The 27,120-nt window shown below is 37.7% G+C and overlaps 1 protein-coding gene across 1 annotated transcript in view; it reads left to right on the plus strand.

Moving 5' to 3' along the window:
- Positions 1-1,937: 1,937 nt before the first annotated feature.
- The window catches only part of COL21A1 (collagen type XXI alpha 1 chain), a 92,546-nt gene continuing 67,363 nt past the window's right edge, over positions 1,938-27,120 (plus strand). The window contains exons 1-5 of the mRNA XM_069851490.1: positions 1,938-1,959; positions 19,732-19,851; positions 21,755-22,306; positions 26,559-26,727; positions 26,861-27,077. Of these exons, the coding sequence (XP_069707591.1) occupies positions 19,764-19,851; positions 21,755-22,306; positions 26,559-26,727; positions 26,861-27,077 (1,026 nt within the window). The 5' untranslated portion in view covers positions 1,938-1,959; positions 19,732-19,763. The remainder of the gene's footprint in view (positions 1,960-19,731; positions 19,852-21,754; positions 22,307-26,558; positions 26,728-26,860; positions 27,078-27,120) is intronic.

A 27,120-nucleotide genomic window follows, 5' to 3' on the forward strand; every position in this document is an offset into this window, starting at 1 on the left:
TTCAGACTTCTATATTCCAAGATTTTTCTCTTTCCTATGGTTAGTTCCAGTAGATTGGTCTGAAGCTTTCATTTGAGGCATGAGACACTGTACTAATAACAAAGAGGGGCTGGAGGCTTCTTAGACATATAGAAAGAAATAAACATTGATGCGGCAAAATGAGTGGGTTCTGGAGATCATGGTGGAGAAGACAAGGAAGGATTTGGATCAATTGCAGCTCTTCGGGGAGCAGTTGAGAAGTGGCTGTAAGGGCCACCTGTGCAGTCTGTGGGACTAGTGGCAGTGGTTTTCTGTGAGTTGACACAGGGACAGAAGTGTAAGGACAGTTTTAGGACACAAAGGGTTTCGGGGAGCTCTGTGGCAGTGGAGTCTCTCTTATTACCTCATACTTTTCATCCACACCAGCTCTCCTTGTGGTCTTCTCCGCTGTCCCGTGCTGTGGATGCCCTATATCACCTCTGCAGCCATCCAGGTGATAAAGGGAGGTATGAAGAGAGATAAGAGGTCTATGCAGAGGCAAAGACAGCATTCCAGTGACCTTGAAGAGCTAGTCCTGTGTGAGAGAGATGCATGGCAGAAGGGCACGGCAGGTCTTGCTGCTGCCTCACATATGCTCATCTCTGTTCTTAGAGGTGGTGGCAGAAGTACTGTGTAAACAGAAGGTGCTAATCAATGTTTAGATGTAGTTTTGCCATCCCCATCTTCTTTGGCATAGGTGGAATCTGCTGGTGGAACTGGACTGCTTGCTTGCAAGTGTGCAGGTTTGTTTGTGAGTGTAAATGACCTTAAACAAACAAACAAAAATGAAAAGTATCTTTATCCGAGCTGTCTTTGAAGGGGAGAAATCAAGTTGCTGGAATGAAGAATATCTGAACTTCTGTGGCAGTACATTAGCACTGATATTTAGTTAGGTCAGAACACTTTTTGTATATTTTAAAGACCATTTACTTTACCCAAGAAGTAAAATTACTTTGTATTTTTTTTTACATATTTATTTCAACTTACCAAATGTACAATGGTGATTTGTATTATCCAAACTGTCAATTATTTTTCCCCTCTCTTTTGTGTAACTCTTCAGAGCCATGGTGATGATAAAACATGTTCTAACTTGCCTGAACTCATTTATATCCTACATCAACAGAAGGTGGAAAAAAAGCCCCAGAGCTCTAGTTTGAGATTAAGCCAAGAGTTTTTAAAGCATGCCAGCTTGTATTTTCCAAAATATTTTATAACAATCTGTACTTTATTCATTAAGTAGAGTTAATGATTTCCAAAACTTTTCTTTTTAGTCAAAACTGCTGCAGCATATGAAAAGGAGCCCAGTTGCAGTGATTTGAAGACATATAGGAGAACAGTGCTGCAGTTGGTATAAGAGCAGGGCTATGTGTCTGCTTGCCTTTAACAGACGCTTGGGAAGTCTGTTGTCAAGAGTACCTTGTGCTTCTTTTGTTCTCAATAGGTAATTTCAATGCACACCCCGTTACGAGTGCCCTAATTCCACAATAGCTTGCAGTAACTTATGTGGAGAGGTCAAGATAACATTACATAGTTCTATCAACAGTACGATTTATTAAAATACCAGATTATTGAGCTCAGTTTAAGATCTTGTGCTATAACCCTTGCTTCACTAAAATGTGCAAAATTGTATGAACTTCTGCCAAACTAGTAGGGGAGCTGCCAGGAAGAGACCACATGGTCCCACGATGAGCTTTCTCGTCTATCAGTAGAGTGCACACGTGTGAGGGAAGATGTATGAAGTGGTAATTTAATTCTTTTCCTGACATCAGACACTTAAAAGATTCGAATTATAGGTGCTAGTAGAAAAGTACCTACAGTATTCCTCAATGTAACCATTTCTTTTTCTTAGACTTTTAACCACCTGGGATCTGCTGTCTGTCTGTCTTGGAGCTCTGTCCCAGACGGATTCCATTAGACAGAAATCTAAGCAAAGCTGTTTAAGTAAGTGTCTCTTCCTTTCATTGCAGCTCTCTGACCAGATCAGCGTGTTCCTACTTACTTGCACTTGGGATCTGACCCTGGTTTCCTACTATTTCCCCTTTCCTCATTGGAAGTGGAGAAGATAGAATTCTAGTTAAATAAGAAGGCAGAGGAGAAAGTAAACAGTAAGAGTGTAGGAATGGTGTCCTGTGTGGTGAAGAGGAGGCAGGCACATCTGTGCAATAATTTAAAGGGCGGGTGAATCATACAGAATACGATTTGAAGTTGGAAGGAGCAGAAGTAGACCATTTGCTGGACTGTTAGTGTTGTGAATTCATTCCTTTCTCAGCTGTGGGAAATGTTTCAAAACAAGAAAAGTACTCTGTGGGAAGTGGCTCTTTGAGACTAGACTTTATGCCCATGTCAAAAACCCAAGGGAAAGTTACATAAAGCTGAACTTTCATTTAATCAGAAGATTGATAGCTTATGGGATGTGGACATGGGAGTCTCCCGCTCCTGAAATCTTGGCCTTGATAGCACAGGACTGAGATATAAAAGAGATGACTCCTGACAGAATAAAAGCTGAACTGAATGTTAGTATCCTGGGAAAGGAAGGCATGAAGTTCCTTACTGAGTGGAATGGTATCTATCTAGTTATCGCAGGGTGGAGAGCTGAGTGGGCAAGAGTAAGGGAACTTTTGAGATTCACCATCAACTTGTGAGATAGAACAACGTGTACAGCCAATAACATTGGAGCTGTGTAAAGAGTGGAACCCTTTACTTCATAGCAACTTGAAGCAAAGGAAACTTTAGGTGGAAATACAAAAATAGGAGTTGTTAATATGTTGAGGGGAATTTTCAGAAACAAGCCTCCCTAATTATCTTACTGAAAGGAAACTGAAAGAGAGACCTCTTTGTCCTTCAGAAACTGTCACTTGCAGAGAAAGTGAGGTTCAAATGGCAACTCTAGGCGAACCAACCAAATAAATTAAACGGCTTTTTTAATAGCTCTGGCTAGAGGTTGACAGGAACTCATTGCTTTCTACAACTACCTAAAAGGAAGTTGTGGAGAGGAGGGTGCTGGCCTCTTCTCCCAAGTGACAGGGGACAGGACAAGAGGGAATGGCCTCAAGCTCCGCCAGGGGAGGTTTAGGCTAGACGTTAGGAAAAAATTCTTTACAGAAAGGGTCATTGGGCACTGGCAGAGGCTGCCCAGGGAGGTGGTTGATTCACCTTCCCTGGAGGTGTTTAAGGGACGGGTGGACGAGGTGCTAAGGGGCATGGTTTAGTGTTTGATAGGAATGGTTGGACTCGATGATCTGATGGGTCTTTGCCAACCTGGTGATTCTATGATTCTAGGAAAAGCAGAGCAGGGAAATAATGGCAATTAAAAGTCCCAGAGGAGATGCTTCCTATTCCTGAAATGTGCAATTAAGAATCCTTCAGGTCCTATGTAGAATTGCACAAATAATGAGAAATGAATGATGATAAAATATATCTAAGTGCTGGTAATTATACTATGAAAAACATAGTCCTGTGGTATAATAGAAGATAAATTCATAAAGGAGTTTTTTGGGTTTTTTTTGTTTTTTACTACCATGGAAAAGAATAAGGGATGGGGAAGAGGAGGAAGATTTATTGAATGGGAACAACAACAATTTTTTTAAGGTCCTAGACAATGGATTTTTGTGTTTGTTATTCCCTGATGAATTTGCAATGAAGAGAAAGGAATGTAATTGTGTGTCCCTGTGATTAAGTCCATTTGCTGTGTAAAGAGGCCCACATGGTCATGGTGTGCTCTTGACTCAGCTGAAATGAACATTGACAACTTTTGCCAGAAAGAGGAGGGAAACCAAGATGCAGAGGATTTCATCAAGGAGCTCAAAAGAGAGGACAGCTGCACCTAATTTTCAGAAGCACATAGTTGTCTTCAAGGAAGCCAAGCAGTACTGAGAAAAAAGCTTAATTTTTATTTCTCAAAGAATAAAGGCATTCAGTTTATTTTATCTCTTATTTTCTTTCCCAGTCTAGGTTTAAATAAGGTATCTGCCCTCAGAACAGGTGTTTCTAGCAAACAGTTTATTGTTTGTGCATGCGTACATATACTACTTACTTTAAGTAATCACTAAAGGAAATGATTAGTTCATACTTTGATGGTACATGACAGTAGTAGCAAGAAAAAGGCATTCAACAAAACCGTCCTGGAGCTGTCCAATTCATTTCCCTTGCAAAAGTTTTGGTGCTTTGCAGAAGACCTCGTTCTCTCTGCTGCTCAACAGCTGACCACGTGCAGTTTGGGATTTGTTTGACTCAACCTGATTTTCAAATAGGGCGGTGATAATGTGTGTGTTCTACTCCTGCAGACCCCAGGTGTAACTGAAGGCATTATGACTACATTTCTGTCAATAAGAATTCCTACACACCTACATGTTTGATGCTAGGCATGCCTAGAACTGTTTGGCACAGTAGGTACTTAGCACAAGCCCAGTTCCTAGAAAGATTTACAGGGAAAAAATTCCTCTGTCTCCTCTGTGGATCCTGATCCAGCAGGTATTTTGAAGACATGTTTTTGGAACAAGCTTCATGAAGAGCAGTATTTTTTACTCTATATATCATATGGTTAGAGCAGTAGTCAGAAAAGAAGATTGAGGTTTCGTTTCTTCCTCAATCTGAAGTGATTTGAACAATTTACCCCTACATTTCTAGTAAATATTTAAACAGTGAGCTTCTGGATAGAGGTGGAATGGGAGAGGAGAATGAGATATGGTGTAACTATGGGTGGTATTGTGTATTTCAACCCCTTTTTTGACAGCACTACAGAGAGTTATAAACATAGGTGTCAGCATTTTCTCTTTCTGAAGTGATCCTTGTGGCATAAGTGATGTGCAGCAACACTAGAGATCTGATTTGGTTTGGGTGTTAGGTCTTTGAAAGCAAGCTGCATCACTTGGGAAGCATTTGGTTTTTACACTGGGAAAATCATATGCAGGGGAATATGTTTAGAAACTCTTCATCTGGATGTTTTATATCTCTTTTTGAGTATGTTGTTTATCATAAGTTATTAATTGTTATATATTGGATGAGTTGGGTATAGAATTTTTTTTGTCATCTTGTTCTGCGTTTGCTTAATGGTTGTTGATGCTGTTGACTTACAGTATTTTTGGCAGTTCATGAATCCCATGATTTAAAAGCTAATAGATATTTTCTAATAGCACTATAGAAAGAATCTGAATCTTGTGCATCATGGAAGATATATATAAACCAAATGATTTTATGTTGAAGCTCCATAGCATAAATGTAGGCATTGAACTCTGATGAATCCTGACATTTTGGTTTGTATCATGACAGGGAGTAGCGACACCTCATTTGCTAAGTAACTGCTTTCCATCAAGTATTTAAAAATGAACTGGAGAAAAAAATTGTAAAAACCTGCTATTATTACCTCCAGCATCTTTAGTGTTGTGGTGATTAATGGTCAAACCCTTAGAAATGCTTACAGAAGGCTAAGGTTTTGATATCATTAAAAAGGATCACTCCCAAAGGGAGGCTGCGGAACGCCATAGTCTGAACAATCTGTGCTACTAGTGTTTTTAAACCATGGCTTTCATTTACTACAAGAAATACAAATTGGAACTGACATTAAACAGATGACTTTATCTCCACAAGCCTTCTTTAGATGAAGTTGCTAAGACTGTACGCATGGTGTTTTTGTCCAGCTTTATAATCCTTAGCTTCAAGTGCCAGTATAAACCATGGGAACACTATAAGTATTTGCTCTGAAACACTGTAAGTGGCATTCAAAATTTTGTGTTCTGAGGAACACACAAAACATATTACAATTCTCTTATGTATGTAAGTTCAGCTTTTTAAAACAAGCAAATAAACAACCCCCAAATCTACCTGTTTTTCTAAGAGCACCAGTATGACATTTTCAAAAAAAAAAAAAAAAGCCTTTCTCAACTTCACTAACTCTGGAATATGTCTGAAAATGCATCTGGCATGTTTAGAAATGTCAGATTTCTGGCACAAATAACAACATATTGTATTCTTTCCACTTTCTTTGAAAACCATGAATTAGAATTTATGACTGCTTTTATTAAAATCTGCTTTTTTAATTTGTGGGATTTCTCTGAAAGGCAAATGATACAGCTGTTTATGCAAGAAAGCATGGCCTGTATGGTAACATCAATATATGCTTTAAGCAGCTTGCCATAGGTCCTAGCAAGTGTGCTATGTTATTTTATTTTATCTTTTGCCACCTATATTGGTGACAATAAATGTTAATAGACTCTATGAAAAATAAGTTACATGTTTTGCATGTTTTGAGAGATGGTAACTATTTGGGAAAGATTCATCTGTGCTACCTGATTCAGAAGTATGATAGTTATGAATTATTAACAAATTTGGGCCTTTTAACGTCAAGAAGAAATGAAAGGCTGAACTGTTTGCCCTGTTCTCTTGAACAGAAAAGTTGAATGGCATGAAGAAGGCAGAATGAGAAAATTTTCAGCTATTTGCTGTGTCAGCTATAGTATCGTAAAAGATATAATCTGTCAGAGTAGTCTGAGGTTGCGTGCTCTTTATGCTAGATAATATTTAATTAGTGCTTCAAACGGGAGGTGTGGAGGGTGAAGAAAAGCACCTTATTTGTTCTGGTTCCCTGGTGGGAACATAAGAAGTGTATGGGTGATGAGTGTTTATGACTGACTGGGATCACTGCTGAGAAGCAAATGTCATCCCTGCGGCCCAGATGACTCTCTGACCCATATGATGAAGATTTCTTCATAGGCATAGAGTGGGAGGAAAGAATTTGCTTTCTTCCCATGTGCTGTAACCAGGCAAGATGGAACAGGATGCTGCCCTCCACCCCCACTCCATCCTTGTGGTGCCAGTTTACAGGAAATTATCTGAGATGGTTGAGGAATAATTTTCCACAATTTTGGACACTGAGATTTCTGAGAATTTCCAAGTGCATGACGAACTTACGTGGCTCTGACTGTTGTAATCATTGTAAAAACACCTCTCAGACTTGAGTGTAGTTCTTACAGTATCCTGGAGATCTGGAGTTGCACTCCTCTTGTACTATTAAATCCTGATTAGTAAATGTCTAAAGATTAACTAAGTGGCAAATAACAGATTGTCTGGAGTGAGAGGAAAGAAAAAGCAAAGATTTTGGAGGTAAATGGTTATAGCATCACCAAGCGTATGGCTCATTGTAAAACAAGAGTGATAGCTAGGCCGTTGATACAGAGCTATTTATCCAACTATAGGACATCGCATGTGAAAATTGAAGCACACAAAGACGTGTAGGGAACACTGAAGAGCCAGAGTCACTCGTGAAAGTGGGAAAACCACCACTACTTGTTAAAGAATCATAGCCAATAAAAAGCCACTTGGAAAGCTGAAAAGCTGGTGGGTGTCTGCTACAAAGGCTGCTGTTGCATCTGAGTACAAGATTCATTTCTTCTTAAGCATCTCTGTAGTATCATATTAAAAAAGATACTATTGTATGTTTGACTTCAAACTGGAGGTTGTTTGGTAGTCTCCTTGCGTGAAGGAATGAGGCTGCATATTCTGTGCGTGTGATGGGGGAGATACGGAGTAGCTGCTGTAGTGTGGGGTGTACTCTGAATACCCAGACTCTGTCTCATGGTTACTCAGCTGTCTGTCATCTTGTTCCCAAGAGGAGAGGTCAAGATATGATGGGTGGCAGTGGCTGCCTCTGAAGCCCCGTTCTGCCCTCTGGGCCAGCAGAAGGGCAGGGTTGTTCCATCTCTTTCTCCTGTCTGGTCTTCATCCACATTCTCTTGTTACCTTCATAGGCCCTATTCCACAACACAATATCTCAGAAAAACTAATGGCTTGGGCAAGAGTGATATGCATGAAGGCTGGGGGCCATGCACCTTAAGGGCAAGGGCTCTGGAAATTGTGATGTGAAGAGTGAGGAGTACTAGAAAGGGACTGCAGAGATACAGAAAAATGGAATTTGTAAAGGGTCTACTGGGATCATCCGGTCCAGCTTCTGGTCAAAGCAGACCCAGCTAGCGTAGGCTGGCTAAAGTCTTGTTCAGTCTGGGTTTGAATAACACCAGAGATGGAGATTTTGCCACCTTCTGGTAGAAAATGTTTCCCCTCTGTTCCCATGTCTACCTGTTCTCCCTCATCCTTCCATTTTACAGCTGAGGAGTAAGTCTGCCGTGACGTCTTCTACATCTTCCCTCTGGACGGTTGCAGACTACACTGAGGTCTCCCTGCAGCTTTCTTTGCATTTAGGTAAGCAGGTCCTTGTTCAGATGCCCATCTGGGGGTTGGGAAATACTGGAGTTTTTCCTATGTCAGAAGGTGATTTGCGACATTCAGGGTAAGGTTTGTATGGTGTCCACTGGCTTATTTTGTTTTTTTTCTTAATGCTATTTACCTGTATGAAGTAAAGCTGAAAGCATAGAGAAGTACACAGGAATTTTCTGGGTAGGGAATATCCAGAGTCATGGGTTATGTAGTGCTGGATGGCCCTGGACTTTTCCCCACTGTGCACCTTTGCAAAACCTTCTTGGTTTGATTTGAACGGTCATTAGTTACTGAGCTCTGCAGCTACTGGGTCCTTATTGCTATCTGTACTGAAGGTAAAACACATAGTAGGGACCAGGAAGGATTTTTATTCTTTATGAATGTAATAAAAATAATTGTCTTCCTATAACCGACTGTAAGAGTCATCATGTTGTAAATGAAGTGAGCTTGAACACTTGATGGAATATCTATAGTCTTCTTGCAAGCAACCAAGCATGCAACTTTTGCATAGTTTTAATTTTTGCTTGGAATCATTCTGTATCTGGAAATGCGAGTGTTCCTCAAAGTACAAAATTTTGGATATACTTGAAACAGCAAATGTTTATGTTTTCTCCTTTGAGCATGAGTGTGCCAAGTATCTGTTTTCGTCCTTCAAAAAACTGTTTAAAATATTAAGGGTCTGATTTAGTTCTAAGGACAACTGGAAGAGACAATCTTTTCTCAAGGCTTGCACTAGTTCAGGTCCTAAATGCTTTTAGAATTTTTACTATTTCTATTCCTTCAGCAGTCGCAGCCTCCTTTGATGACTTGTCAACATTTTCAGTAAAAACAAAACAAGGTAAAAAACCCTATCATTTAAAAAATATAGAATTGGAAAGCCTAAAATTCTTTTTTGTCTGTCTCATATGACTCTTCTTATTTTGATGTCAGTGAGTTTATATATCATTGTAAAAATGCCTAACATACAATGAAATGTTTTAAAGGCCATTCTACTTCATGATAACTTTATATGGTAGTCTAAAGGCTGTAACAGGAGGTTACATGGAATAAAATCCTTCCATTCTATAGTGTAAAACAATAAAATCAAGGTTTGAAGCTTGGACAGAGACTTTAACCAGCTTTTACCATGGCTACAGATTGCTTTTTTATTTTTTTTTAAGATTAATCTGTTTTCCCTTTTATTGAATGTTTCTGGAAAAGAGGGAAAAGATGAAGGGCACTTGAAAAATTGGAAGGGACTGATATTTCAACTAAAGTTTTAAAAACTTCAGCTAAAGCAGAGATCCGTGTCATTGTTCTTATGCTCTCCAGCATTTCACAGTACTTAAATTAACACTGAGAATAGCACTAAGTATTATTTGTGGAAAAAGACAACAAACAGCACTAATGTACTTGATACATTGTGCTTGATGCTGGAATCCAAACCTGCTTCAGGGATTAACAAAACAACTAAAAGACAAAGTTAGGAAGATAGAATACATGACTTCTATTTCTGATTGTGCCCTTACTTACAGGAGGTAAACAGAACCCATAGACAGTTTATTTCTTTTGCATAGCAATTTTTTTTTTAAATCACCTGTTATGTATTTCTTACTACTTCTCTTGCTTTCGCAGGGAATGTTGGAGTCATCACATTGCAAATAACATCTTGGCTAAGCCATTCCTACTCTCCCTTGTATAGAAATAGGGACCAAAAATTAAAAAAAAAAAAATAGAAAAGAAAACAAATATTAGGAGAAAAAATGGGCAAGCAATTCTGTGTATCTCCTCTTGACAAGGCATGATCCTAACATAGTCTATAAATTGCATTTGAAGTTCTTACTTGGATTGTTTTTGTTTTTATGTTGCCTTTGTGGCTCTTTCTACTAACAAATGTTGATAGAAAGCGATACAAATGTTGACAGAGATTGTACCTTTCTCTCAGATTTGAGCCAATTTCTGTAGTGGTTTCATTGCTAAATTTTATATAATTATATGTAATTATGCATAATTATTATATATAATTTTCAGTTATTTCATTATGTGCCCCTATGAATGTTTTCCTTCTGTTCACCAACAATTGTCACTGGCCCAGTTGAACTCTACCTTCCTTAGCTCAGACAAAATAGTCTCCCAAACTATTGCTCCAGGTATCCATTTGTATTAAATTGTTTTCTGTTTCCCTGTTTGGTAACATGAGATACATATACGTGTGCTCACTCAAAATCTGAACTCTTGGATTTCCTGTGGGAGTAGGTACAAACATTTCTTATGCAGAATAGTGTTCTCATATGCTAGGTTAATATCAACTGTACAATTTCAGTGTCAGATTTTATCCTATTGATTAGCTGTTTTGTTTTCCTTGGGTCCATCCAAGGAGAGAACATTCTGTGGAATCTCAAGCTGCTTGATAAAGAGAGAAATAACAGCATGGGCTTTTCACAGACAGGATGAAATCATGGTTTCCAGGGAGACCTCAGATTCGTTTGTTGCAGCCAGAATGCTGAGCTGCCAGCTGTGGTGCATAAATTCCCATCCTATATTGTTTTCCAGTCAGTTGTGTATCAGTCCATCAGCTCAAATGCTGTGGTAAGCTTCTTTTTTCTTCAACCCGTAGTAACTAATTGCTGGCGCTTGGTGCAGTGTCCCCTTGGAGTGGGAAAAAATCCAATGAAGTGCTAAGTGCCAGAATAAATTGGATTTAAAAATACAAGCTTTCTGTGACTTCAGATGTTGGAGCACAAATGCAAACTTTTCTGGCTGTAGACTGGAGGAGACTGTGGGTTTGCTGTGCTTTACTGAATCATATGAAATATAAACAGCCTATCCTACTTAAGGGGCTTCTTTTCTTTCAGAAATATGTATCTTCTTACTTGGTTTAAAACATATGCCAACTGCTACCAGCTTGGTTCTTGATGTATAGCATCAAAGTTGGTATAAAGCCTTTATACACTCGGTATAAAGTTTACTTTCCCAAATCTGCCAAAATTGTGGTAATTCCTTAAATCCTCTCTGTGCTTTTATGTAATCTGCATAATACTTTATGTAGTCTGTATATTAAAGCTATAAATCTGGAGCATAGTATTAATTCCTATAGGTTATTTTGCATATATTGAATAGCTCTAATAGTGGAAATTGTAATCATGTTGCAAAATAGCTTCATTTAAACTACTAGTCCATTGGGTTTTTGTTTTTTTTCCTTAAGTATCCCTAAAATGTCTTTTAGAGTAAAGATTGGTGTTTTTTGTCATTGAGCAATGCTCTTTTGACTGTTAAGTTGACCATTTTTAATGAGAGGTTTAAATCGTGGTTGTGGTACAAATGAATGAAATACCAAACATAAACCTGAAGGAGTTGTTAGTGCCTTTACTGAACTTTGGGGGAGAAATAAAAAATAGGAATGTTTGGGCAGTGGGCACAGGCCATGCTAGTGCATACTTGATGTATATGCAGAGATAGGTGAGATTTGATTTCTGAAAATGCAGATGAGATGTGATGCCTGAGTGTCTCTGTTGATCTATCAGGTAGTCGTTTAGGCTTTAAGAGGGAGAAACAAAGCTGTGCTTCTTACTCTTGCCACTGTTGCAAAAAGGACAGCAAAGGTGGTGGGAATGGAAGGAAAGGAACAAGGAGAAGCCCCATTAGCCTTTCCATTTGCGTTCAGGCAATGCTTTCTGCTTGCTTTCAGGGTTAGGAAATAAGATATCTTGAGCTGGGTACTCCAACTGCGTACTTTGTGTAGCCTTGTATTCTTACATAGACTAAATGCAGATACTGCTTAGCCAGAATGGAACCGTTTTACAACTACTTTTCATTCTTGTTGTGCTAACTATTAAAGAAAAATAAAGAAAACTTAATACATGTGTAACTTAAATATGTAATTTTCTTACTTGATCCCTCTTGATAAAAACTTATCCAAAGTACTCTGTAATTATGTATTTAACGTTGTAGAACACTCCTGGATGAGTGTGATTATACTGTTGAATATGCCAAAATAGTTCATTCCAACACAGAAATGGAAAGAAGTTGTATGGGGAATAGTAATGTGCTCATTTCTGTAGAAGATTTTATCTATTTATATATGATATTGCATTTATGCACATCTGTGTATGTGTAAACTGAGCCTAGGTTAATGATGCCTTCACAACCTCACTCCTCCTAGGAAATGCTATTATTCTTTTAAATGTTTACAAGTTTAATAACCTCATCAGTGGTGCCCACCAAGAAAAATAAATGAAGACGAACAATGTGTGGAAAATATGAATGTAGAATGGAACTGAAATCCAAGTAGAAATAAATATAGATTCAGATGTATTACTTGTTAAAAATAACTGACTTGGAGTAACCTCATAGACTTTTGAATGCTTAGAACTGGCAGTATAAGGTACAGTTAGGAATGAATAGATAAATATAAATTGCACTAACATTTTATTTCTAAAACTCATTAATTTTGAAAACAGAGACAACAAATATAAGAAGGTGAAGCAGTATTGCATTGCTTTTCCACATTATTTAATGTATATAAATCATGATTTTCAGGGTTGCTTTTCTCTTGCTCTGCAGTTTCTGTAGTATTACGTAAGTTTTGGAAACGCAAAGAATCTTCTGTATGTCCTTTCAATCATTATTGTTGCAATGTTTTAATATTTGTTCCTTTGTATGCCAGACCTAACGATCCCTAGTTGAATTAAGAGATGTTTATACAGTGATGTAATATGAGAGAAGTGTTAATTTATATTTGGAAGTTGAGATAATATATATAACCTTTAGTCTGGTTATTTTCTCGGTATGCTGGAAAAGGTTACAGTCATACCCTTCCTGGCTTCCTTCTTAGGCAGTAACTAGGAATGAGAAGAAGTGAAGGAAGGAACTCCTTTCAGTATATTTCTTCAGTGTAGTTCTTCAGCAAGAAATCTTCATGCAGCAGAGAAGCCAGGGTTTTCAGAGAATGAAAATCTCTCTTTCTCTCTGCATTTCCTAGTTTTAATAGTGACAAAACTGCACTGAAGAGCAAATATTTCTGATTCTGAAAGACTCCAAATTGCTCTAAATGGAAATTTTCTTCAGACACGATTCCTAGGAAGAGTAAAATGATATACTTGCTAGGCATTGGAAAGCTGGATATGGAAAGACTGCATCAGTAAACTGCCTTTTGAGATACAGAAGGTGCTGCTTTTAGACATCTTAAATGAAAAGTGGAAATACTAGCTAAACCTACTTAGGCAGCTAAATTTCCTACTCAAAACCTAATTTGGAGGTGAAATTCTGCTGTACAGGCATACAGGAGAGATGCTGTTGTTTGAACCTCTGTGCACTTCTGTGTAGCAGAGCTGTTCTGGGAGTTGTGTGCCTTTGCCATCTCTAACACGCTGGCATCCTTGAATTCATTCAAAAATCAAGTAGAGGCTATTGGTTTCAGTATCAGTTGTACCACACGTCCACCGTGTAGGAAACCTGAGTTCAATTTCCTTCCCAGTCAGAGGTGCTGCATAGCAAAATTGCAGCACCCAGAAGAAAACGAGAGATGTTGCAGGAACTGTCCAGTTGATTTAAGCTGCCTAAAATGACACTGGATGTAGGTCAATCTATGTGTCACCCATTTCTGGACTTCACTGAGTTTTCCTCTTATATGTGACAAAAATGGAATATGCATTGAGAGGGTTGGAATTTATCTGTTACTGATCATGAACTCGGTGCACAGGCTGATGCTGCCAAGCTTTTTTGAACCCTCTTTCTCTCCTGCCTTTTGTGAAGACACAAATAATACTCTGCTAACTCTGCTTTGGTGAAGAACAGGCTATACTACTGCCCTATGGGTCATGGTTCGTGAACCAGATCCTTAGTAGCGCTGCTATGGTTTTACCTTTCATTTACTCTGAGATGCAGGGAAACTTGTCGGAGTCTTGATGCCAGTCTCAAAGATACTCAAAAATATCTTGTGCCCAAAAATGTCTACAACCCATCATTCAGGGACTCAGAGCAGAGGCCTTTGCATAAGCTGTTCAGGATCCATCTGTGCCTGACAGACCATTTTGCCCCAGGGGACTGTTTCCACTGACTATAAACATCTTTTTTACTATCAAAGTAGCATGTAAAATACAATGATAAAAAGCATACAGTGAAGAACAGAAGAAAGCCATAATGAGACACACTAAAGGTCCCCCCCAAGCCAGTATCCTGTCTCAGTTAATGTCTGTTAAGCCCTTGTGGCTTTAATTTAAATAGTTTTTTGGAGTTGGGAGATAGCCAAAGGCTTGCTCCTGCCACCCTGTGCATCACCAGAATTACAAAGCCTCTGGGTGCAATGCACTATCCCATTTAAGGTGGAAAAATGCAATAACCATGAGGGATGCCTTGAAAAATACAGTAACACTTATGCTATTTCTCCAGTAATGCTCTCTCAGTCCACAGTCCTTTGCTTTAGTAATCGTGTGTGGATTTATCTTCTGTGAGCTTCCATATTCTAAAAGTGGTTTAGTATAACTGAGAGATGGGAAAGCAGTTTCATAAATGTTTTCCTGGTTACATTTGATAAAATCACAAACTAATCACAATAGATAATTTGAAAGAAGACAGGGCTAAAAGTTTTATTTAAAATATTCTTTTTGGTGTTTTTTTTTTAATTCTTCACATAGCTTAGCATAATTTCATAAAATCATAGAATATCTCATGTTGGAAGGGACCCTTATGGATCATCAAATCCTGACTACCGTTGGCAGAGGGAATATGGAAGAAGCTGCAATCCCTTAGTGTTTCCCTGCACACTGTGACCCATCTTCTGCAGCTTCACCAGCAGCGATATGGTGTGAGGACCTTGAATTCTTAGAGTAGCCAGCAGAGCTCTTAGGGGCAGAGAAGAAATCAGTGAGCAATTCCATGGACCACCACAGAGATAACTTTTCTCCGTTTCTCTCAAAAGAAAACGGACACATCCTCAGTAGTGATGAATTTTGGCTTTTGGTGATGTCAATGGAGAGGTGCTGGGCTGATATTAACGGTGGCTTCTCTCTGATAGCAATAAGACACTTTGGCAAGTATTTTCTGCAAGTAATTTCCTGCCCACTTCTGTTGCCTGTGCTGTAATTACTGTGTCGAGAAGATAAAAGCCTTTGGTGTCTGGAGTTGTTGGTTTGGCATCTCTTTTGACTGTTAGAAGTGCAGTGCTATGTTATTATTTTATTTCAAATAAATTGAACACTGTGTAATTCCTGGAATCCTCATTGGCTGACTGCTTAAGTCTTGGGTTTATCCTTTTAATTTTGGTTCTATTAATAGGTCCAGTTTGGACTACTAAGCATTTATTTGGCTTTATACTTACAGTGAAGTTCTCAAGTTCAGTATCTCAGATATTTTTCCAGCATTGTTGTAAATGAAATGCAGGACTCTCACAAATACATGGAAAATTTGATCCATTGAGGAAATACAATTTGGTTCTGCAAATCAGATAAGCCTATTTTGCAAATTATTTTACTGATTCTTTTTAAGAAATATAAATTGGAGCATGGGTTTCACCAAAAGAAATCTTGCTCTGATATGATAATTTCAGTATTTTAATATTTTTCAAGCTTACAGATGTACACTTCAGGATGCTGTAGTGTTCAGTAGTGAAGAATGGAAAATCTTCACTGTGAGAAGCGAGACATATATGATTCCAGCCTTGTAATTCCCTCCGACACTCCCCCACACTCATGCCTGATGGCTTGTTAAACTTTTTGCAGTATTATTTCTGTTACTACTGGAGTGAGAGAGAGTTAGGATATGCCCAGGGAACAGCAGTTCTCTCTGCTCAGGTAGGTGGGACTGGGGACAGGAGGAACTTGAAAATGTTTCTTCTTCCTTATTCTGCCTTTTTATTCTTTTTGGACTCCTGTTTCACAGAGTTTTAAGATAATTTTATGCAACCTGACCAGTGAGGTTATGCAAGGGGCATGCCAGTAGTTTTGGACTCCTGTTGTTTAAAATGTATACCTGAATGAAATGAATGCAAATGAACGATAGAAGGGCGAGCACAGAACTGAAAAATACAGAGGACAGGACGTTTCTCCTGGGTGTGTGCATAGAACACACCACAGCATATCCTCATGAATTTTCCTTTCCTTAACTTCTGAATCTCCTGGGTCTCACTGCGTCAGTGTTTGCAGGAGGGTGGGCAGAGATGAAGGGGGTTGATGCAGTTTCAAACAGGTTTTAGTGGCTTCTGCAGAGGTTGGTTAAAGGAGAGCTACACCAGTGAGCAGAATCCCAGCATCCCACCTGACATGAAGTGCCTGTGCTTATGCCGTGGAGCACATATAAGTTTTGTGCTGCAGGGAGTGTGGTGTTAAAATAATTCTGATGTTTTAATACTCTATGTGCAAAAAAAGGTGCAATATTAGTGGTAGCTGTCCAAGAACTCTTTTTAGTGGACCGGTGCAGTGAAGTTACTAAATTGCTTCTTTTAATTTTCCTTTTACATAACTTCTATGATGATAAACACCAAAAATTAGATGATGTAGCATAGTGATATTTTCCTCAGTTAGCTTTTTCATGACTATTCCTTATAAATTTTCTGGACCCTTTTGGGGTTGTTAGTGGGAGGAATCTATATGATTTTATGGTTTGTTGGTTAGCATTGTGGGTTTTCTGATATATTTCAGTTCAGCGTACAATAGTCTATATTTCTGTTCCCACCTGTAGGCATACATTTTTCTGGTATTCTCAAAGAATGCAGTTGTCTTTCTTTGATTATCTGTTGTTCAAATTCCCACATAGATTTAATTTTGTATATTCTTCTTCAGTATCACTCAATTTGGCCTCATGAGAGATGCGATTTACCCTTCAGTAAACCCTTCCCACAGAAAAGGATGAAAATGATCTTGAATGAACAATCATACAAACCATCAAGTCTCAAATAATCAATGTAAATTGTCTGCTTATACTACGGTAAAATTTTCTCACATATCACATGCCTTCTAGTCATACACATGATTTCATAGTTTAAAGAAATCCTTTTTCAAATAGCTGGGGTAAGAAACTGTCACTTAATCTGTTTACATGAGGTTGACATCCCAGTATTTGTGTAGCATCACTGGACCAGTGCTTCTTACATCCCATCCCATAGACTCCAGTGTGCTTAATCTGATTCTCGTGTTCTGACACAAGCTAATGTGAATAACAAAGTATGGTGTTACCTTGCAATTATCTGTAATCCAAAAGTGGTATTTAATAACATAATAATTATGGCTTCCCATTTTTAATTTTTGAGGATTATATTTAATAGCAGTAGTGTTTCCTGGAAATTTATTTTTGTGCATTCCTTGAAGTTGTTTGTGGGGATTTTTTTTTTTTTTTTTGTCTTCATGGAATGAGTGCTTTATAAGCAGTGGAAAAGGCAAAGAAGCTGACTGAAAAGCCAAACTAACTGATTTTGTGGCTCATCTTCTATTTTGGAAATGCAGATAATGAATCTACCAGAAATGAATCTGACATTGAAATTACTACCTCTCTGCTTATTACTGTCATGCTCCCACACCTTTGCAATCCCATTTTCCCATATAACTTACCTAAAACCATCATGTCAGGTGTATACATCTTTAGGGAGAAGGCTCCGTGTTTAATTGCTGCAGAGTTTTGGTGCAGTTAACAGTTGACTGGCTGCTGGATGGCTGCTCAGTATGTTATTGTGATTAAATGGCTTTCTCTTCAGTTTATTCCCTTGACTAGTCTTGGAAAATAGAATAGTTGCTAATTTCCATTTGTCTATTTTTTTTGCTAAGAGGCGCTAGTGATAGGCATGCTGATTTTTGTTTTGGCTGTTTTGAGAATAGTATTTTCCAGTGCTACAGAAATTTCATGACTTCTGCCAGTACCTGGCAGTAGTGTGATGGACATCTTGTCTGCCCCGAAGAGTTCAAAATTAAAGATCAGCAGTATAAAAAGGACAAATATGCACAGCTTTCACCTCCCCCTCCAATATATTGGCTGGCTTTTGATTTTGTTTTATAATATTTTCATTTATTTTTGACATTTTAGGTGAGTGTGTAGATTATTTTGGTGTGGGCATAAGTAAAGTTTTATGTCTAGAAGAAAAAGATATGAAGGGGGAAGGAATCTTGGCCTTACTCAAGGAAAGCATTTCAATTCTAGGAAATGGACTGAAAAAACCAGCAGGGAGTGTTAGTGACAAACTCACATGTAGTAGATAAAAACTAACATGACTGACAAAGCAAAGCCTGAAGAAAGGAGGAATATTTAGTCTTCTAGCCAGATGCAAAATAATTAAAGGCATGAAACTGAAGGATAGTACAATAAATTGGCCCTGAACTGCTACTGAAAAATTGTTCTGAATTTAGCCTCTTTTATTCTTTTTAATGGTTTAGAGATTTTCACGCGCTATGGAAAAATTTAAAAGCAGTAGATTGATTGCCAGTTACTGGACAGCACAAAGACAGTGTTGCTCTGAATGCAAACCAAATAACTATAGGGGAAAAACTTTCAGTTAAAATATGCAAAGGTAGACAGAAGATATTGTAAAATTCTGTTCCTTGTTATATTAATGACATTTGATTGACCCAATCTCTGTTTACATGAACAAGTACTGCTTGATATAGTTTAGTAGAAATCAAAGAGTCACAGGATAGTTGAGGTTGAATGGGACCTCTGGAGGTCATCTGGTCCAAACCCTAGAGCCAGTTGCCCAGGACTGTGTCCAGAAGGCTTTTGAGTATCTCCAAGGACGGAGACTGCACACCTTGTGCCACTTCTCAGTCACCAATGCATCCACATAAGCAGATGAACAGTTAATCCTCCCTTTTTTGAGTGTTCATGTTTTGTAGTGGAAGATGAAATGTAGTTAGAAAAATTGCACTTTGCTTTGGAGGATAAGAAGAGAGAATACAAGAGATTCAGTATACTTTTCTGCTTTTTCAGAGTCTTGAAATGAATGGATCTCTAATACAGTACTCCAAAAATGTATCTTTTCCCATTATGATTCTATTTCTTTGCAATCATCATAAGTAGTAATATGGCTTAGTTTAAGTATATTTGTGAAATAACGTTTATGACAGCATGAGACCAAAATTGCATGTTTGCTTCAGGAGACTTTGGGCATATAATTCAGAGCCCATGATAGCAAAGGAGGCATAAACAGAGGAAAAAAAAAATCAAAATTTGAAAATGCATATAATTTATGTAACCTTGTGCGTTATGGTCTGCGGGGCTTGGCTCTGCTGGGGTAGCACTGGGGCTCACTGACACCGCGGCAGCTGATGCAGTCCCAGTCCTGGGTTAGAGGAGTCAGAAGTGCCCTAAAATCCCTGAAGTAGACAGGTGTGAGCGTTGAGACTGAAGTAACATCTGTCCAGCAATACCTGATATGTAAACACTTGCTGTATTTTGGAGCTGGAGCTGTCAAGTCACTGGATAATGACTGCAGAGTGGGAGAGCGTCTGTTTTGTAATATAATCCTGTGGGTCTCTTCAAACCTGGTTATTCTATGATTCTATGATTCTATAATAACATTTTTTTTTTCATTTCTTCCCCATTTAGTTTAATCTTGAGACTCTGAAAACACAATACACATGGCACAAATAGTAATATTTTTTCAGATGCTGTTAAGTCTGCTACTTCATGATTACATCTCAGCTGAAGATGGGGAAACAAGAGCAAGTAAGTCTTAATTTTGATATTTCAAAGGATGCTTTGAATTTATAGGATCCATTTTCAGGCCCACTTGTACACTTCTGTTAATGGTGGTTGTTTTCCAGTATAATTTTCCTGATAAAGTCATAAAATATATGATGAGTAACTTAAATATCTTTTTTTTTTCCTTTATGAAATGAATATCTTTATTGCTATTTGTGTCTTGGAAATGCCCAGGTGGGCAGGTGGAAATGTAAAGCTCCAGTCTTGATTTAAACTTATGTCTTGAATATTTATAATTTCATTTCTTCAGAAGCAGTGTTTTGAATAGCTTAATATTATGTGAGAAGCTAAATAAGATAAATAAAGGTTCTGTGAGAGGAATGTGAGATAACCCCAGCTCTTGTACAGAACTTAGTGCATATTCTTCAGAATTAGCATCTCAAGCCCCAGCAAACCAAGTTTTATGCTCTAACTCCAGTTTATTGAAAAGAAAAAGCTAAAGCAAGGTAGCTTTTTGAAAGAAACAGTGGCTGAATAAAAACAGTGTGGAAAACTTTCCTCTGGCTGCAATGATACTTTCAGGGTAGGTCTTTCTTTTTCTCCAGTTTCGCTCTCAGTCCAGCAATTTTTAGTATTTTACAACAAACATTGTAAAATTCCTTCTAGTCTCTAGAAAGACATATATTTTTTCAGACTACCTTCTTTAAGCTGGACCTGCTTTCAGCAGGGTCCAATAATATCCAAAGTCCCTTCCAACTGCAGTTTCTTTATGATTCATATCCCTGAACTGCAGGGTGATACACTCTACTCACCCATTGCAGAGTCTTTTCACCTACGCTGCAAAAGCATCTCTCCAGCAGGCTGTGGTCACTTGCTATCAAGGAAGGTGAAATCTCAACCTCGCCAGGTATGCCTATAGGCATATATCAGGACAAGGCAAAGCTCTCCTTCACGTCTTGGAGAAAGAAAACAGAAAGCACAGAAATACATAGCAGCCCCCATGACCTCACGTGCCACGGGGGTCAAAATAATCCTTCCTAGTTTGGAGCTTTTCCTTGGCACCTTGAGTGTCAGTTATCCAAGTTCTTTTCACTGTTGATGGAAGATGATTCTTCCCTCTAGAGAGTTATTCCCTCCCATCTGAGGATGTGCATATAAGATGGATAGGATTGTCCTGCAGAAATGCTTCTGTCTGTCCATGGCCCGTACTTGGCAATTTAGTCTGAAAGCTCCATTTATAATTGACTACAGCTATAAGGGCTGAATCCATGCCTAAGTAATCATGCAGCTACATTATATTTGTTAAATGCTTAAGTGATCTTATATCTTAGAGGCTGAGCTTTCACTGAGCATTTTTCTGCTACTGAAATCAGAATATGCTACCAGCAACTTTCAATTGAGATTCAGGATTTTATGCTAACTAGTTTTCTAAGTACCATGCAGCAGTGTCAGTAATCAATTAAAATGTATTTGGAAAAGGACTGGATATTACTGCAGAATTCTGGAGTATTCAGGCTCTAGCATTCCTCTGCAGTGTGCTTGGTTTGCCAACAAAAATGCATTTTTATGTTTATCATCTCTGCTGACAAAAAGATATGGAAAAACCCAAAATGTATTCCTCTCTGCTGATTGCATGAAAGGCAATTGCCAGCTAAGAAACTGAATTCCAGAATTTTTCATAATCATTTCTGGTGATAATGTAAAAAACAGAAAATGGTATGATTTTCAGACCAGGGTGGATCTGTGTGGCTTACTGAAACAATCTTGTTTTCTCTGATACAGTCAGCTGAATTTTTTTTCAAATGGAATCTCTTTGTCAATATAGATCCTCATATGAACAGTAATTGATACAAAAAATATTTCCTGTGGAAGAAGAAAGTGGAAGAGTTCATTAGAATATTTGTTTGATATTTGTTTTTTTTCTTAGGTTGCAGAACTGCTCCAGCGGATTTAGTTTTTATCTTAGATGGCTCTTACAGCGTTGGCCCAGAAAACTTTGAAATAATCAAAAGCTGGCTTGTCAATATTACAAGAAATTTTGACATAGGGCCAAAGTTTATTCAAGTTGGAGTTGTCCAGTACAGTGATTACCCTGTACTTGAAATTCCCCTTGGAACTCATGAATCCACTGAGAACCTCATCAGGGAAATGGAGTCCATACACTACTTGGGAGGAAATACAAGAACAGGAAGAGCTATTCAGTTTGCCTTTGACCATGTTTTTGCAAAATCTTCAAGATTTTTAACAAAAATAGCAGTTGTTCTCACTGATGGAAAGTCCCAAGATGAAGTCAAAGATGTAGCAGCAGAAGCAAGGAAAAACAAAATCACTTTGTTTGCTATTGGTGTTGGCTCTGAAATTGAGGAGGATGAACTTAAAGCTATTGCCAACAAGCCCTCATCAACTTACGTATTTTACGTTGAAGATTATATTGCAATATCAAGAATTAAAGAAGTTATAAAGCAGAAACTCTGTGAAGGTTAGTAAGTGATTATAACAAATTTAAGGTGTGCAGAATGTAGTTCTGTACCGATATCTCTTTATTTCACAAGCACCATGCATGATTAATGTCACCTAAGGCACGTGATAGTATTTACTATGATCTTCTTTTATTTAGATCTTGTTTGCGAAAATCACTCCCAAAATGTTATTTTCTCCATTAAACGAAGAGGTATATTTGAGAAAGATGTGGTAGTTTGACATAGTGTATGTTTACAGAATCACAGAATTGTTTAGGTTGGAATGCTTTATGTAGCATTTTGCCCTAACCCTCAATTTTTTCGCATTGATAAAGTTTAGAAACCCTAAAATAGTTGAGCAGTTCTCATAGCGCTGAGAATATAGGGCTTGCTTTATCCTTTTCCTAGGTGCAGCTGATACTCATCCGCAATCTAGCATTTCTTCTTGACAATTGAGGTGATAGATTATCATTACAAACAGAATTCTTCTGCTAGTATATGTTGAAAAAAAAACCCAAGAAAAACTCTTGGCAAATGTGCTTGGAATTGTAGCAAGCTGTTATAATCTTTTTTAGAAGGATTAATAGAAGAATTAGCCAAGATCAACATTGTAAAATGACTTTTTAGCTTTAGAATGCTAGCAGCATTACTGTCTTGAGTTTTGTGATAACTTTGTAGAACAATGGCTTTCCGATATATACACACACACACATATACATATATATATAAAAAAATATATATAAAAGATAGCAAATTGGTTTTTTAAATGTCTTTAGAAGGTGAACTCAGGAGGGCTCTATAATACAGTGAATATTTGTTAGTGCTACTTTATGCATGTTTTATTACCAGGAATTGGTGCAAGTCATATTTCAGTTGTAGCATATTTCTGCGCTTAGTAAGAATGAAAAACAGTTTTCATGTGCTCTCCCTTTCAGTATGGAGTTCATTGAAAAGATACGATGGTACTTATGTCTACGATAATAGTGTTTGCTTCTTGATATACTTACAAAAATCATAATTCCTTGTGGCTTATGTAGTAAGGTGATCAGTCCAAAAATTAAACCAGCTAAGCGCAGCTAAATTCTTTAATAAAACTTCATGCAGGGAGAAATTCCCCGAAATAAAGACAATGTTTTCTTTAAATAAAATTTAGAAGAATGACATTATGTTTCATCAAGATGGATTTTCTGCTTTGAGTATTAACTGGTATCCCTTAAAATTCAGTGTGGTATTTGACGTGACTCTTACAGTGGTGGTCTGCGAGTGGTGACTACGTATAAAAAAAGTGTACTTAATGTTTTACTGTAACTGACCCTGTGCCTTCACTCTCATACATTGTGTTCTTCCATTGTGTTAGCATTGAGATACCTCTCTCAAAGAGCAATCAGAGCCATTTGTCAGCTTTATTTCCAACCGCAATGTCTTTAGCAGGTGAACTGAAAGATGAGTAAACTGGAAATTTTATATCTGAGTGGTGGATTATTTTATTCATGTTGTTAAGATTAACTTTGACTTTGGAACAGGAATTTCCATGAGGGCAAAGCAGCAATGATTTGGCTGTGTTCAGCCACATGAAACTGTTTGAAAATTGTCTTGGTTGTCATTGTTTTAATGTCTGAAAAAACGCTGACCTTTACTCTGTGGCTACCTCGAGCAGCTTGCGGATGGAGGGCTCCCGTGTGCCTTTTGGGAACTCTAGTGTTCGTTTTAGAGTGTGGCAGGGTGAAGAAAATTGTTGAACTTGTCATCCAGAAAGGACAGCATGGCTAAAAGAGTCCCCAGACACTTAAGGAATATTTAATCCTTAATATTTATGCTGGAAGTCAAATGTTTGTTTCTGTAGTATTCATATTCTCAAGCAAAAATGTAGAAAAGATTTTGTCGAGAATGCATTTAAAAACAATATTCAATGCACATCTCAGAATTATGTCTTGAGGATGCTAAGAAAAGTGCCTTTGTGCTAGATAGTGAGATTTAACAATAACATGTTATTTGGTGCTTCAGGAAGGAAAGATAAAGTATCTGAAAACTATATAAAAACAATAAAAGGGAACAAGATTTCAGTCTAGGCTGGTGAGTTGCTGTGACTGGTACTGTAGACTGGAAACAAAGCCCTGTTTCCCATGGAAGAAGGTTCTTGATTTTGCTGCTTGCTTCTGCACCCTGTATAATGGCTTGGTTGGTTATCAAATAGTCCTGCCAGAAGATAATCTAGAAAACCTCAAAAAATTCTACCTATTCAAAGCCAGGTAGACTGTGGCTTTAGGCAGCCTGGTCTGGTGGGAGGTGTCCCTGCCCATGGCAGGGGGGTTGGAACTGGATGGGCTTTAAGGTCCCTTCCCACACAAACCATTCTGTGATCCTATGATTAATGGGAATGTTTTCTTGTAATTCTTCCATGTACCATTGGAAAGAAAGTGATTGGTAGGAATGGTTGGACTCGATGATCCGGTGGGTCTCTTCCAACCTGGTTATTCTATGATTCTATGATTCTATGATTCTATGAAAGTATTTTTTTAATGTGTAATTTTACATATGGTTAATTTGTATTCTATTAGTCTAGACAGTTACTTTGGCATTAATGCAGAATAATGGCCCTCACCCTTAAAGTAGTACGATTTCTGCATTTATTTTTTTTTATTTTACACCAAATTTCTAATACTGTAACTGATAAGAGATTCTTGTGTTCATTTTCTTGTCAGTTTATATGATTATCTGTAATCTTTATTAATGTCAATATGTTTTTAAGCTTTGAAAATAAATGAGTTTAGAAAATGTTGCCAAAATAACAATACAAAGTGAAGAAACCTGAAAAAAAAATGTTATTACTCTTACTTAATATCATAAGTATGTTGATTTAAATCCTGCATCTGCGTTTTGAGAAGAGTGAGAAGAAAAGTTACATTGGGCTTTGTATTTCCTCTTCTTGTTTTCCAGAAGCATTCAGAAGGTAGAGATTTTAGTTTCCAAAATGTGGTCACAGAGGTCTTACAATTGTTTTTTGTAGAACCAGACAGATAATTTTGAATATAATTTTAACTTGGGAGTCAGGTGGCATTTGGCTGTGGGGAGAAACAGAAAACTAAGGGCTTCTTGCAGCTACTCCATGTACCTGTAGCGTGCCCCCACAGGCTGGATTGTTTTTTCCCACCATGGATAGTTTGTGCAGACACTCAGCTGAATTTTCTTAGAGTTTATGTATCCCGTCTCCCCAGCCAGAACACAGTAGCTTCCGACTGCCCTTGGTTTTGTTAGAAAGAGAAGCTGCACTGTATTCCTCATGTTATAAAGAGAAGCCAATCTAGACCTTTGAGCTGATAAATCTCTGGCACTGAAACATGAGTTTTCCAGCCCATGGCTAGTCCAGATGGAGATGAGAGAACTCTCCGCCCTGTCTTTGGAATATATTACTGACCTCTTTCCTTTCTATGAACCTATGCTTTCCTGAAAAAAACAATGGGAAATGAATGATGAAAATGTATTTATTGTACACAGTTTTGCATAATTTTAATAAAAAGTTGTTTGCTTTCTTTCAATTTTTTTATTACTCTAATACAATAAATATTTTTTAGCATCAGATTTTACTCTCATATTTCACTTTTTTTTTTTTTTAGACAAATTAGGGTCATTGCCTACTATTGTTTTTGTGTAAAGAGAATTAAACAGAGATAACATTCAGCTACCTTTAGTTTCACGGAAAATATATCCCACAATACCTGTCCAGTGAGAACAGAATCATAGAATTATAGAATCAACAGGTTGGAAAAGACCCACCGGATCATCGAGTCCAACCATTCCTGTCAATCAATAGCCTCAAGAAGAGTTCAGTGTAACAGACAAAATAGGAATCCCTTGCGAGCAAAAGAAGATGAAAAAAATAATTGTAGACAATTCTACCTTTGTCCATTTTATAGTTGGGAGACATGCAGAATTAATAGCGATTGTCAGTGCATCATGGAAATTAACATCTACAATTTTTAAACCACACAATTTTAGAGATTTAGTTATTGTAATATGTTTTAACTACAATTAGTGACGGTTCAAAATAGTATGTAGACGTAATCTGAGTAAAATATGACATCTCGGTATTGTATTCTTGCTTCATGTCTCTGAGGATTCTACATGTTGCTTCTCTTGTGCCACACTTAACAGGCTCTTCTCAATTGTCTTTTATTTCTTGAAAGGCAGCTCTAAAAACTAAGTAGGTTGGAGGTCACTTTTTGAAAATTTTAAGTCATATTTTGAACTATATTTGCATTTATTGCTCTGCAGAATCTGTTTGTCCGACAAGAATTCCAGTGGCAGCTCGAGATGAAAAAGGATTTGACATTCTTGTAGGATTAGGTGTGAAGAAAAAGGTGAAAAAGAGAATTCAAATACCAACCACTAATGCCAAAGCTTATGAAGTAACCTCACATGTTGATCTGTCAGAATTGACAAGGTATTTAAATTTATAAATGACCTTCTAAATTTAGTAAGTTTTTTTTTTGTTTGCTTAAAGTGTGACAGACTTATTTTAAGGTTTATGTGAATGTTCAGTATTTTCTTTTTTCCCTTCCTTCACCGTTATTTAGGAATGTGTTTCCAGAAGGTCTGCCTCCATCCTATGTCTTTGTTTCCACTCAAAGATTTAAAGTAAAAAAGACATGGGATTTGTGGAGAATTCTAAGTCTGGATAAGAGACCACAGATTGCAGTCACCGTTAATGGAGAAGAGAAAACATTGTCATTCACTACAACAAGTTTAATAAATGGCACGCAAGTTATTACTTTTGCTGCACCTCGTGTAAAGGTAAGGAGTAAGTTATCATTATGGTGGAAAACCTATTTGAGTA

Source organism: Phaenicophaeus curvirostris, chromosome 2 (assembly GCF_032191515.1).
Source record: "Phaenicophaeus curvirostris isolate KB17595 chromosome 2, BPBGC_Pcur_1.0, whole genome shotgun sequence".
Taxonomy (NCBI): Eukaryota; Metazoa; Chordata; class Aves; order Cuculiformes; family Cuculidae; genus Phaenicophaeus; species Phaenicophaeus curvirostris.